General features: G+C 41.6%; 1 protein-coding gene across 1 annotated transcript in view; it reads right to left on the reverse strand.

Moving 5' to 3' along the window:
• drc1 (dynein regulatory complex subunit 1 homolog (Chlamydomonas)) overlaps positions 1-15,107 on the reverse strand; it is a 107,461-nt gene that overhangs the window by 79,079 nt on the left and 13,275 nt on the right. The window contains exons 2-4 of the mRNA XM_041188408.1: positions 12,577-12,664; positions 5,237-5,349; positions 3,215-3,398 (exon numbers count right to left, since the gene is read on the reverse strand). Of these exons, the coding sequence (XP_041044342.1) occupies positions 3,215-3,398; positions 5,237-5,349; positions 12,577-12,664 (385 nt within the window). The remainder of the gene's footprint in view (positions 1-3,214; positions 3,399-5,236; positions 5,350-12,576; positions 12,665-15,107) is intronic.

Below are 15,107 nucleotides of genomic sequence, written 5' to 3' on the forward strand. Positions count from 1 at the left end.
GCAGTCCCACAACCGGAACATCCACCAGCAGCAGGGCCGGATGTGGAGCAGCTGAGCACTCTAAAGGGGCAGGCAACCGGTTAGTATAATTAAAAAGCAGTTTACTGCAGATGCTGCAAATCTAAAATAAAAACAGAAAATGCTGGAAATACTCAGCGAGTCGGGCGACATCTGTAGAGAGAGAAACAGAGCTAATACTTCAGGTAAATGGCCTTTCATCAGAGCTGTGAAAAGTTAGAGATGCAATAGATTTTGAGCAAGGGGTCGGTAGGACAAGGACAAAAGGAAGGTGTGTGGCAGGGTGGAAGACAGGAGAGATTGAATGACAGAAGAGTTAGTCTTACAGGATCCAATGAGGAAGCTGTGAGCAGGAAGGCAGTCCCCATGGACCGTATCATCTCCCTGGAGGAGATTCCCCTCTGATCCTCGACCTGCTGAATTTTAAAATTTTTTTGAACCTTGGGCGGAATCCTTCAGGGATTCCAGGTGAACGTGCACATTCCCTTCCTTCCCGAAAATTCCACCCCCGTCCACATTCACCTCCTCGACCTCCTCCTTCCCACCGCCAGGGTGTGTGTCCACCTTTGAGTACCCACCAACCATCCTTGCCACCCCACCAATACCATCAAACCCTCACTCTCCTGCCTCACTCTGCCCTCAGTCAGTCTCACCATTCCCTCATATCATGCTCACCCTCAGTCTGCTCCCCAGGAGGCAGTCAAGGAACCCTTCCCCCCCTCCGGACACCGTCCCCCCCGGAACCCCTTCCCCACTCCGGACCCCATCCCCTACCAGCCCCCATCCCCCCCAACTCCGAGTACATTCCCCCCTCCAGGCTCCTTCCTCCCCAGAACCTTTTTCTCCCTCTGGACCCCTTCCCTTCAGAACCCCTTCCCCCCCCACTCAAGCTCTCCCACCACCCCCCTGTGTCCGGACTCCCTCCTCCTTCCTGACTCACTCAGACTCCCTTACTTCTTCCTCTACTTTACTCCTTCCCCCTTCTTGACTCTTTCCTCCACCCTTACTCCCTCCCCTCTCTGCACTCCTTCCTCCCCCAAGACTCCCTCCCCTCTCCATACTCCTTTCTCCCTCTGAACTTTCTCCCTCTGAACTCCTTCCCCTCTCTGCACTTCTTTCTCCCCCTGGACTCCTTCCCCTCTCTGCATTCCTTCCCCCCTCCAAATTCCTTCCCTTACGCATCCCACACCCCCTTTATGCCTATCTCCCCAGTTGCCATCTTCTCCCCTCTTACACCCTCCTCCCACTGTACTCCGTCCTCTTCCAACCTCACTCCCATGACACCTTAATTCCTCCCCTGCCAACCTCAACCCTCCAACACTCTCATTACCCCCCTGCCAACCTCCACACCTTCATTCTCCCCACCAGCCTCACCGACCACCAACCCCCCCCCCCCCACCCCGACACCTCTTCCTCCCCTACCCCCTCGACTGTCATCTGTTGTGAGCATTAACGGTGACTTTCCACCTTCTGTGAGCTGCTTTGCAGCAGAGCCATGTCCATGAGAATCCACCCAGCATGCGATGGACATTCCTCCAAGATCCTGTTGCCGTCAGGCTCCAACATCCTTTGCTCCTCGGATGTCCACAATGTGAGCAAGGCCCTGGCGGTAAGTCCTAACTTCTGCATGTCACAGGTGTCAAGACATACTCTGCACCAGCGTGTTTTCCTGCCGATGTGGGCAGACGATCCAGTGCGGGGAGGGGGGGAATGAGTCTGGCAGGCTGGGCTAACAATGATGTGCTGATATATTACAATGAGGTTCCTGATGTCCGATGGCGGGGAACGTGTCTCGCCATCAGTGGGCGAAGTAGACGATCGCAAACTGGTTTTACAACATCGTGAAACCAATTTTTGACCTTCTCACCACATTGTCTGCTCCTGCCACCGAACACACCTGACGCCAGCGGGCACGGAAAATCCCAGCCATTACCTGTCTGAGCTCCCGAGGTCTCTTGCATATCTCAGAGCGACCACCTCTCCCAATGGTGCCGCTGAGGCTTCAAAGTTGGCAGCCCTCTGACTGGGCTTGTAACACAAAGAGCCCGCCAGCCATCCTTAATTGGGCAACAGGTCCACTGGTGACCAATTAGGAGACTGCTTTTTGTAAAATTGCTGAGGCAATCCTGCTGTCATCAAGTGTGGATTTGGGACCCCCCCTTTTCGCCCCTACATGAAAGTACCAACGTCCATGGTAAAATTTAGACTACTGGGTCACCCAGGAAAGTTCAGAATTAAGGAACTTTCTTATCATCAAAGAATTATCACTTTGGCAGCAAAAACAGAAAAGCAGCAAACTATTTAAATGGAGAGAAATTGCAAAACTCAGTGGCGTAGAGGGATCCAGGTGTCCTAGTACACAAACCACAAAAAAAGTTAGTATGCAGGTTCAGCAAGAGATTAGGAAGGCAAATGGAATGCTGGTATCTTTTTAAAGGGGAATGGAATAAAAAGTAGATAAGTTTTATTGCAGCTGTACAGGACCTTGGTGAGACCACACCTGGAGCACTGTGCATAGCTTTGGTTTCCTTATCTTAAAAAAGATAAAACTGCATTAGAAGTAATTCAGAGAAAGTTCACCCGATTCATTCCTGGGATGAAGGGCTATCTTATGAAGAAAGGTTGAACAGGTTGGGCCTATACCCATTGGAGTTTAGAAGAATGAGAGGTGATCATTTTGAAACATATAAGAACCGGAGGGGACTTGATAGAGTGGATACCAAGAGGATGTTTCCTTTTATGGGGGAGACTAGAACTAGAGGGCACAGTTTAAGAATATGAGGTCTCCCATTTAGGACAGCGATAAGGAGAAACTTTTTCCCTCAGGGGGTCATTAATCTGTGGAATTCTCTTCTCCAGAAAGCAGTGGAGGCTGGGGCATTGAATTTATTCAAGACTAGGTTAGACAGATTTTGATGGACAAGGGAGTCAAGGGTTATGAAGGGCAGACAAGAAAGCAGAGTTACGACCACAACCAGATCAGCCATGATCCTATTGAATGGCAAGCAGATTCGAAGGGCCAAATGGCCAACTCCTACTCCTAAATCCTATGTTCCTGTATTCCTAACAGTAATCACAATGTATAATCTGGTTTGAAGCAGCATTATAAGTACTGCGTTCCCAAACTGCAACAAAAAAATGCATATTTTAAAGTTAAGCTATTCAACATCATACTTCCTAGGGTATGACAATTTACCTTCTGCAAAGTGTTAATCAGCTTGTTTTTCCCTTCAATTAAGTCAGCACAGAGCTGTTGCTGTTTGATAAGAATGTCACGCAGATCCTGTGGAATCTTACGGGCCTTTGCTGTCAGCCATTTCTTTGTGATGACTTCAAATTTTTCCTCACTCAATGTTGCTTCATTCTCCAGCTTCGCAGTCCTTCAAACACCAAAATAAATTTTAAAAATCCAGCATTTTGTAAACTGGAAATAGCTTCAACCAATGTAAATATAGTTTTTTTTTATTTCATTATTATGACAATGTCAACATAAACCTTGGAGGTTTACTTGCTTTCTCTGCTGTATGTGATTTATTCTTCATACCTCACCAAGACAATTCCATTTAAGTACAAAAATCTTGTCAAGTGAATTCATAGACAGCTTGACAGCAATCTGACATTCAAACCACTACCAGACCACAGTGTAAATGTTTATGTGTATTTTTACGTCACAAATATTTTGCTTTATCTTTTCAAAAATATTGTGGGACAGAAGACTGTGCCGATACCTACCAGCTTTTACCTTGCAGGCACTGTTAGCAGAAATCATGAACAAATCAGGCACCATTCTAGTCAGGATAAGTGGAACCAGCGTCAGCTTTTGATGCCAGGTCATGGCTAAAGGACAACATACTGAGGAAGTTTCAGAAAGCTCTGAGAAGTGCAAGAAATATTCAAGTCCCAGGTCGATGTTACTTAGCCATACAGGTGAATTTTCTAGCTTTCTTCCAAGAATCTGGATCACTACCACTCCTGAATTTCCTGCTAGGGTTAGATGATTGGCTACAATTTCTGTACGTGAACCCTCAGTGAACTGGATTACTGCAAATATGTTTAAAAAAAAAGGAAGTTTAAAAGGAAAAAAAATGTTATTTTCTTAAAGTAAAAAATCAATTTAGCATTAACTGCTTTTTCCAGGCATCAGCTCCACCTACTACACTGTGCAGGGAGGAAGGTGGAAGGAAATTGAAATATTAAAGTTTCAGAAGATTAGAAACTACAAGTTAATTCTGTAATTATTGCAAACCTTGATGCTCAGTATGAAGCTAGAGCAAAATCCCATAACTTCTTTAGAATATTCAACACATATAGCAGACCATGCTCATTCACAAATTTTCCCGTGTGCATTGCTCCTTGAGTTACTGTATCGGAAAAAGATTTATTCAGAAGACATAAACATCAAGTATGATAACTGGGTATCTTTCTCCCTTCCTTATAGCCGATCTGGATTTCCAGAGATGTGTACTTGGTATACATCACTTTCTCACTTCATTAGTGATGCCAGTAAAAGTGATGCTTTTGCCTTTGCTACATGGCCTGAAGTCTCTGTAGGGTAATCAACTCTTCACCTAAAAGATGAGCAACAATAGAATCACAACCATACACCGAGTGTACTGGATAATGGGTTATCTTCAGCATAAAGAAAACCAAGTAAAATCCTTTGATGAAAAGAGATGGCGATTTGCCCATCCAACCCAAGTCTATGAAGATTAAACATCCTCTTTGTTAAAAAGCATCCAGTTCCTTAGCTTGACATAATATGAAGCAAGTGACCAACAGAACTGTAAAAGCTGAGAGAGGAGTGGGAATCTTCAAAAAGATTTGGGTCGTTGCTACTACCAGAAAAAACCCAAAGGGTTCAAAGCACTGCATTTTGCCTCCTGGACAATAAGGGATTCAATCACTAATCTGTTGTGACAATCAATATCAAAAAACTAGGGAGTGGTTGTAGGCTTGTCTTAGCATCCAGGGCTAGAAGGAGAAAATAACCAGCCAGCTATTATTAGATGCTATCAAGGAACCAGAGCTGGAACGGATGAGCTCAATGTGCCACAACGCCAACAAATTTCAAGCCCATTTTTTCTTGTGGAATTATATCCCAAGTGTCACCAAAGGGTAGAAGTCAGAAGGAAATTTTTTTTCCCCCACCAACAATTCCAAAACATCAATTTAGTGCTGGCATAAATGGCAAAGTATAAAGACAGTATAACTGACTCACCTATGCTTTTGCATTTCTCTTTCTGTGTTTCTTCGCTGTGTCTCCCTCGAGTCTTCAGCAGTTTGCACATTTGTGACCAATGATGTCCCATCTCTTTGCAGCTTAATCAGTCTCTTGAAAAACGAAAACAAACCATCAATCGCTTATGGTTCCAAACTAAAGTGCCTAACACCATCTCCCACAACTATCATGAGGACAACTTTCATTTATAAGCACCTTTAAGGTAGCAAACATCCCAAGAAGCTTTACAAAGGAGATGCAGATACAAACAGTAGTGAAGAGCTAAGAGACATGACAATGCATGGTTAAGAGCGAGTTTTGATGCATCTTTTAAAGGGAGAGAAGTAGCAAAATGGCAGAGTAGAGGAAGAAGCTCCACACAGGTAAAGCTAAAACAGATTAAGATAAAAATATTGGCCTGAATTTTGAGCTCGTCGGGCATGCGTGATTAGTGGGCCCAGGAGCAGACAGGAAACAGTGCCCCAACCGCGATTCCATGCTGGCTGGGAAATTAAGAAAGGTTCAGCACTGCCGGTGGGGCGGGAAGAGAATGGAGCCGACGTCACTGCTGGTTCCGGTGAGAGTTTCCTCTGAGCTCCCTGGAAGGTGCCTCACGGAGCCGCAAACCTCCAAATAATAAAAGAAAGCAGAAAAACGCTGCAAAAAATGTCCATGCAGCACAATCAAGCACCTGAAAGCATACCTCATAAAAATGCTGTCCCCGGATATTTCTTTTTATTTTATGTCCGAACGGAGATTTCATCCTGCCCTTGGATGAGGTTTCATAAAAAATGTCAAGCCCGCCTGGCTGATTGGCCCATCCACCAGCCATAAGGTGGGACGGGCCACGAAAGGTTGCTTACAAATGGGCCATTAATGAGCTTAATTGTCGATGGGCGCTCTTCCGACTTTTGTGCGAACCCACTGAATGAAATACCATGCAAGTGTGCAATGATGACAGGATGCTTGCCTGACGACACCTCATGCAATTTTGCACCCATTCAGGTCAGGCGCACGCCCACCCGTGGGACATAAAATTCTGGCCATTACTGAGGCCTTAGAATTTACATTTACTTACTGAATAAGATGTGTGCCGGAGGGCAGGAGAGTGGCTGTTAGTATTGATTTTTATATAGGGAGACAGAACTAAAGCAGGTAATTATACTCCGGTTAGTTTAATATCTGTGCTATATACAAGTTTTGTGCACCTAATGAAGGATGAAATTAGAATGAGCAGCTTAAAATAATAGAAAACATGAGCATGCCAAAATATGGTTTTGTGGTATTGTGAACACCATTTTAGAGAGAGATTTGCCTCCCAGAAAGAGTAAGCTAAATGAATGCAAATGATGACAATGAAATTGCAAAGAAAAGCAAAAATAATTAGAAGTAACCAGATTGGATTTCACAGCCATGCTTGAAAAGCTCAGAATTCTTTGAAGAGGTAACAGTCGTGGTAGTTCTGGGAAAACGGTGGATGCCAGGTGTGATGACTGTCACCTTGAGATCAGTCTGACTGAGTAGGGATCATGTGATTTGTTCAACCAATGTGTAGCTAGCGCTGGGGAATAAATTCTAGGGGAGGAGTTTCCTAGGAAATGGTTGTTACGAGGGGCTGGCTAGATACAAGCAGCTGCGAAAGCTCTTGAGTAAATAAAGTTTGTTTTGTTTGACTAAACCTCCCAGAGTGTGTTTCTACACCGAGTATATGCCATTTAAGAAAGCCGTTGATAAAATATTACCCAGACCACAGTATGAATGTTTTTGTCTATTTTTACGTCACAAATATTTTGCTTTCTCTTTTCAAAAAATATTGTGGGACAGAAGACTGTGCAGATACCCACAAGCTGGGATTAGGAGAAGGATAGCAAACTAAAATGAAAATTGATGAGAAAGGAGAAAATGGATAATGGGTGAAGACCAGTATTTCAGAGTGATTGGAAGTAGTTAGTGATGTCCTACAAGATTCAGTTCTGCAGCACTTCTGTTTACTGAATAAAGCAGAGACTTCAATCTGATCCTAGAAAGTGTAGTATCAAAATTGGCAAATTACATCAAAATTAAAGCTATTTAATCAAGTTATTCTGTATAGAAGGCCAAAAGCTGCAATAAGATATTAATGAGATGGGGGATTGGGATAAAAAGTAAGAGCCAGAATTCAGTGTCAGTAAAGCATGTGGTGAATTTGGCAAAACAAAAGCAGTAATTATAGTCTGAATGAAAGTAGGCTCGGTGCTGTGAAAGTAAAGGGATGACAAGGTACAAGTTATATGACATACAGTTGATAAGGCGTAAAATGCAAACAGAATTCTGGATTTTATCACAAGAAAAGAGAAAAGCTGAGACATGATAATGAAACTATACAAGACATTAATGAGACCACAGTTGAAATACTGTAACAAAAACAGAATATGTTGGAAAAACTCAGCAGGTCTAGCAGCATCTGTGGAGAGAGAAACAAAGTTAACGTTTTGAGTCAGTATGACACTTCTTCAGAGCTCTGAAGAAGGGTCATACAGACTCGAAATGGACTCGAAAGGTTAACTCTGTTTCTCTCTCCACAGATGCTTAGACCTGCTGAGTTTTCCCAGCATTTTCTGTTTTTATTTCAGATTTCCAGCACCTGTAGTATTTTGCTTTTATCTTAGTGTTGAAGTACTGTAATATGTAATCTTGCTTAATAAATTTTACTTGATTCATAAATACTAGTTATTTGTATCTTCTTAGGTCAGACACAACTGAGGACCCCTTTGTTACAAATTAAGAATTCAGGACTTAGGTATTTTAAGTAAAAGGTCTTTATACCTCAAAATCCCAGAAACTTATGATAGTGAAACATTGCAAAGCATTTCACAGGCGTTTTATCAAATAAAATTTAACACCAAGCCACATAAGGAAATATTAAGATGTATGACCAGCTCCTTCATCAAAGAGGCGGGTTTTAAGGAGTGCCTTAAAGAAGGAGAGAAAGAGCGATACAAGGGGGAATTCCAGAGCTAATGGCCCAGGCAGCTGAAAGCATGGCTGCTAATGGTGGATTGAGCAACACTGGAATGTGCAAAAGGTTAACCTCAGAGGAATGTAGTGATCTCAGAGAGTTGCAGTGCTGGGGGGGAGATAACAGAGGGACAAGGCGATGGAGCAATTTAAAAACAGGGATGAAAGCTTTAAAACTGAGGCGCTGTTGGACCGGAAGCCAGTTAGCCTCATTGTAGGTCAGCAAGTATATGGATGATGGGTGTAGGGGGCTAGGTGCAAGTTCAAATACGAATGAGCCCAAATTGATGGACGGTAGATGTTGGAAGGTCAATTGAGAGTGTGTTGGAATAGTCAAGAGGTAACTGATATCTTTGCAGGACAGAAAAGCAACAGTGTGCCACATGTTACCAACTGAAATTAGTTTATTCCAGCTTGACTATATATACATATACAAATGGCCACAAGAGGGTACAATTACAATATTACACTCCTCCCTCTTCAAAGAGAAAGTTACACAATGTTCAAATTCTACATAACTTCTAAACATTTTTTTGTTTTACATTTACAAAATCAACTTAACAAGTGGATTCCTATTCATAAGAGAATACCTCTTTTCTTGACCCAAACTTCCAGAACTTGGAGAATGGCCTGGACCCATCTCTGCCTGAGTCTGAGGAGAAGTTTTCTTCAAAAAAGATTGACTTTGTCCTTGGCCTTCAGTTGAAATTTCCACTTCATCAGGCGTGTTTGTCTGACTCTGACTTGATCTGAACCAGGTTCAGGCACAACTTGTGTTGGAGTAACTACTGGTACTCTGCTCGTATCCCAGCTATCCAATTCATCAGACTCATTCTTCCCAGCTCCCTTCTTCTTCGTGAACTTTTGAAGGTAAAATACGGTCTATATGTACAAACCTAACTTTTCCATTATCAAACATCTTGACCAAATATGTGTGAGGACCACATATTTTCATAACCCTTCCTGGTAACTACTTCAACCACTTATGATTCATCTTCTTGTTCAACTTCAGACTTCTTTCTCTCACTTACCACCACCATGACTCTCTTTCTGCCTGTTTTGTTTCTCTTCTACTGACTATGCTAAATGTGGCTTCAGCAATGAAAAACTTGCTTGAGGCTATCTTCTGAGAAACAATTCAGCTGGCGTTCTGCTGGTAGTAGTCTGAGGTGTGCTACGATAAATAAACAAAAAATTCACCAGCTTATGATTCCTTGACAACTGACATTTCTTCCCATGTGTATCTAGCATTTGTCTAAGCAACAGCATGCTCCATAATTTGTACTACGCACTCTGAAGCTCCATTTGAAGCATGGTGATATGGTAGAACTCTAGTATATTTTACCACTTTCAGTCTCATAAATTTTACAAACTCTTCTGAACAAAGCTGAGGACCCTTGTTGGGCACAATTTACTCTGGGAAACCATAAGCAACAAACTACATAAAGTATCTAGAATTTTGCTAGTTGTTGTTCGATTCATCAGAAACCCCTCAACCCACTTGAATGGCTTTCTATCACAATGATTAGCTGTTGCTGTCCTGGCTGGCCGTTACCATGGATGTAAAGTACCATTGACAGCTTCTTTTCCACTGCTTAACATGTTCTACACCGTTTCACTGTGTCTTCTACATCCTTATCTAACCCTGGCCACTAAAGAAAACTTTGCGCTAGGCTCTTCATCAAGCTCATGAAGATCACACTGACAGCAACTGTCATCTATACCTTTCAGGAATACAACAGAGGCTCCTCACATAACACAACTTTTATCAAAGGACAACTCATTCTTTAGCATAAAAAATGGCCTGATTTCCAAATCCAGCATCTGTGTTGGCCATTGGTTTGTGATGTAGTTGTCTACCCTTGCCAATACACGGTCCCTATGATTCTTCTACTGATGTCATCTGCTGTGACTGGCAACTCATCGACGTGTGAAAAGAAAAATACATTCTCCCTGTTGGGCTCTCCTTCTGAGAGGGATGGTACTCTAAAAATAACATCAGCATTACAATGATCTTCCAATCATCTGCATTGATAAACAGACAGAATCAAAGAGATAAAAACAAAAAAACTGCGGATGCTGGAAATCCAAAACAAAAACAGAATTACCTGGAAAAACTCAGCAGGTCTGGCAGCATCGGCGGAGAAGAAAAGAGTTGACGTTTCGAGTCCTCATGAGTCCTTTTTGTTTTGAGACAGAATCAAAGCCCATCTCTGCATTCAGGCTGCAGCTAAAGTGGGTATTGCAGACTTTGGAATCAAAATAGCCATCAGTAGCTTATGATCAGTTTTGATCGTGAAAATATGACCATCCAAGTATTTATCAAACCTTCTTACCCCGAAAAATCAAAGACAATCCTTTATGTTCTATTTGGCATAATTCTGCTCACTGGCACTGAGTGTATGAGGCAAATGCAAATAGTCTCTCCTCACAACACATGAGAGATCACAGCACTTATTCAGTATGGAGAGGCATCACTTGTTAGCTTATCCTTTTTGGACACATCATAATGTACAAGCATTGTAACATCTACCAATTTATTTTTACACAACTGGAATGCTTTGTCACACTCCCTTGTCCAATTCCACGAAACACCCTTCTTCAAGAGTTCATTCAATGGATGCAATAAAGTTGCCAAACTTGGTATGAGTTTACCGTAATAATTCACTAAACCCAAAAAATGTCTCAATCTTTTCAGTTCTTGATTTACTTACTCTTTTAGAGCACAGGGCACTGGATGAGACCTGCAAAAAAACTGGTCTTGTGTTTCTCTCAAATCATACTTTGGGTGTATAAATTTGAATCGGTTTGCACACACCTGAAGGAACTTGGTGATCATGTCATCTTGTGAATTGCGCACCTACGTGTAAAATCTCATCCCAATGGATCTTACGTGCTGTTAATCAGTTCCTTCCTGACAAGGCTAGTTTTTCACCCTTCACTACAATGATGGAAAATTTTGTACATTGCTTCTTGAATATGATGGGAACCAACACACTTCCCATTATGGGAATTTTCTCACCTTCAATGCATGATTTCTCCAGCTGGTTTTGACTTAACTTTTGACAGCATTGCGATTCAGGAACCACACTAACTGATGCCCCCATGTCAACACCCATATTTACTGGAACTCTATCCAATGTTACTTGAACTACAACGCTCTGCAAATTTCCACTGGTCATCCTTGTACTGCGGATTGTATGAGTCTCAACCGACCGATCATTGACCTGGTGCTGTTTGGCGACCATATGCAGTGACTGCCATTTCCTTCAGCCAACATTTTCACTGTTAACATTCTTTTGACATGCCATAACAAGATGACCCTTCTTCTTGCAGCTCTAGAACTCTAACTTCACAAATGGACAATGCTGTGCCCAATGTTTGTCTAAGCACTGGTAATAGGACTGTTAAGTATCTCTGCTATTACTAACCTGTCGTTAGGGCCTTCTCAAGTCAAGTACCAACTGAAACTAGTTTATAGGCTTGGCCTAAATAGCCAAGTGGTTATGGTACTGGGTTTGTAACCCCAAGATCAAGAGTTCAAATCTCACAATGGGAAACAATGTAACTTCATCTGAATAGGAACAGATGGAAACGTGTTTGTACTCGAAAGAGTTACAAGAACAGTCCAGATCGCTATTCTTGAGCTTGGCCTAAATAGCCAAGTGGTTATGGTACTGGGTTTGTAACCCCAAGATCAAGAGTTCAAATCTCACAATGGCAAACTATGAAACAATGTAACTTCATCTGAAACAGATGGAAACAGGTTAACTCAAAAAGAGTATCAAGAGTTCAAATCTCACAATGTTGAACACATAACCTTCAGTCAATTTGTCTGCCTTTGGTACATAATACCTGAAACTAGTTTATTCTGGTTTGACTATATATACATACAAATGGCCACAAGAGGGTGCTATTACATTATTACTGTAACAAAGGCATGGATGAAGGTTTCAGAAGCTGTGCAGTAACATTATAAATTCTTACTGCAACTGCACTGCTTATATCTATCAGGTTTAATGGAATTTCCCCAACATTACGCATATTTAGAATGGACTGAGCGAGGAGCTAATGCCCACTACGCTAGCTAAGGCAAAATTATTTAAGAAAGCAATGTATCTTCAGAGACAATATGATGCCACAGATTCAAAGACAATGGGGAGAAAATTGCAATCCATCACAAAACAGAATACATGTTCTTTTATTTTACCTATACCATAAAGATCACTCAGTCATATCACATTGATTCTGCTGTGAGTGATGGATGTGCAATATCAAGCTAAAGATAAGTAAGGGCTGGAGGGTGAACATGAACTGATGTATGTTAACATTAAATGACTGACCTGATGTGAGTCTACAACTTGCTTGCAGCCTTTACCTAGATCCTCCTTAACCTCCTCTTCAATGCCATAAATTCTCTCCATCGCTTCCCTGGAAAATGATTGAAGCACCCTTCATTTATTATGTAGATCTTTCAAATATGACAGACAAAAACATTGATAAGGCCATTTCTTGTCACTTGCTTGTATCACTCTTCACCCACATTCCTCTCCCCATCCCGCTATTACGTCTTCAATGGTGAGAGAGGCCGAAGACAAAAAAGTCTGAAAATTGTTTGTGACAGGGAATCATGTAATTACAGCCCTTTTTATGTCACCCAACTCACACCTCACAAACCCATCACACACCCACAGGGCCCTCACTCACTGCCAGTGCAAGGAACATCACCATTCACTCTTTCACACAAACCATCATTATGTAGCTAAATTAGTCCTCCCCAGCTTATTCCCACAAATAGCTTTGTGTGACTGCAATAGCTTCTTTAAATCACTTTGACACTTGTCTGGAAGGTAACTCAATATTACATTTAAATTTTCAAGTACCCTCTCATTATCCAATTTGATTAGAGGAAAATCAATTTCAGAGTCCTTCATTTCTACCTCTTTCACCTTATTTATCACCTTTTGGTCCTCTTCCCTGTCAAAGTACTTTTTAAGCATACTTACATGACACACCCTCTGCTTCTTTCTTCTATCTGGAGTATTTATTAAATAATTTACTTCACTCAGTTTCTTTTCAATCCTGTAAGGCCAACTAAACCTTGCCTTTAACGAGTCACCCAGTACTGGTAACAGAACTAACTCTTTTCCCCCAGCAACAAAACTACAAGCTGTAGTTTTCCTATCTGTCTTCGCTTCCATCACTTGCTGCAATATCTTTAAATGTTCCCTAGCTAATTCACATGCTCTGCCCAATCTTTCTCTGAAGTTTGAAACATAACCCAGGAGAGTAGTTTCTGAATTTTGGCCCACCAATTTCTCATGAATCAATTTCAGTGGTCCCCATACCTCATGGCCATAGACTAATTCAAAAGGACTAAATCCAGTCGATGCATTAGGAGTATAACTAATAGCAAACAACAAGAATGGAATTCCCCTATCCCAATCCTGTGGATAATCCTGATTATCCACCCTCATCATAGTTTTTAAAGCTTGATGCTATCTTTCCAAAGCCCCTTGTGATTCTGGATGGTAAACTGTTGACTTAAACTGTTGTATCCCTAAACTGTTCATTATTTCCTTAAACAGCTATGACATGAAATCTGAACCCTGACCTGATTGTATTTCTTTTGATAAACCATATCCTGCAAAAAAAAATTAGTCAAATCTTCCACAATTCTCTTTGTTGTAATATTTATCAAAAGTATCACTTCAGGAAACCTTATAGACACATCCATTATTGTCAATAAGTACTGATTTCCACTTTTAATCTTAGGAAGGGGTCCTACACAATCAATCATGACCCTAGTAAAATGTTCTTCAAAAACTTGAATTGGAATTAAAGGTGCCAGCTTAATCACTGCTTGTGGTTTCCCTATCACCTGACATTTGTGACATATTCTGAAGAACTTTACATCTCTATGTAATCCTGGCCAATAAAAATGTTTTTGTATTTTCGTCCGAGTCTTTCTAATTCCTAAATGTCCCCCCCCCCCCCCATTTGGAATTTCATGAGATAGTCTTAGTATCTCATTTCTATTTCCACATGATATAAAAATCTGATGTACTTCCCTCTAGTTTTCATATGCTGAAACCTGATACGGCTGCCACTTTCTCATTAACACATTACCCTTAAGGTAATACATTCTGGAATACATTCTGCCTCTCTTTCTGAGTAAGCTGTCTGAAAAAACTGTTTTATTTGTGGATCCTTTTTCTGTAACTCTACCAACTGCCTTGAGCTAAATACCTCAGCTGCATTATCTTCCATTCTTTCTTCCTGAACAATCTTATCAAAGACAGTGTCAGCTAATTGAACTTCAACACCTTTACCCTGCCTTTTAATTTCCTCTCCTTCCTGTTTCTACCTATGAGCTTGTGATCTTGTTACCACACAATCTGGAAACAATCCAGGGTGCTCTTTCTGCAAAACTTCTGTTGAAAACACCTCTACAGACTGCTCCACTCCCATAGGTATCACCCACATCTGTGACCCAGCTATATGTTTACCTAAAATAAATTGAACCCCTGCATGGGAAAATTTTTCACTACTCCAGAAATCACCTCACCTGTTTTCCACTTACTCTTGAAATTTACCGTTCACAATGGAATAGGTTTAGCATCTCCATGAATCCCACTTATTATCATCTGTTCCTGCAATACTCCTTCTGATCAGCAAATATCACTACCCCACAACAATAGGGATTGACTAGCCCCTGTGTCTCATAAAATTATAATATCTTTACCTGCTCCACTCTGTACACATGGAAAGACTCCCTTTAACTTACAAAATCTTTAAACATTTCTGCAACCTGCACCTCAGAACTCCCTGGGGAAAATTGTGAACACACTCCCACATCTTTATCTATCACTGA

Source organism: Carcharodon carcharias, chromosome 5 (assembly GCF_017639515.1).
Source record: "Carcharodon carcharias isolate sCarCar2 chromosome 5, sCarCar2.pri, whole genome shotgun sequence".
NCBI lineage: Eukaryota > Metazoa > Chordata > Chondrichthyes > Lamniformes > Lamnidae > Carcharodon > Carcharodon carcharias.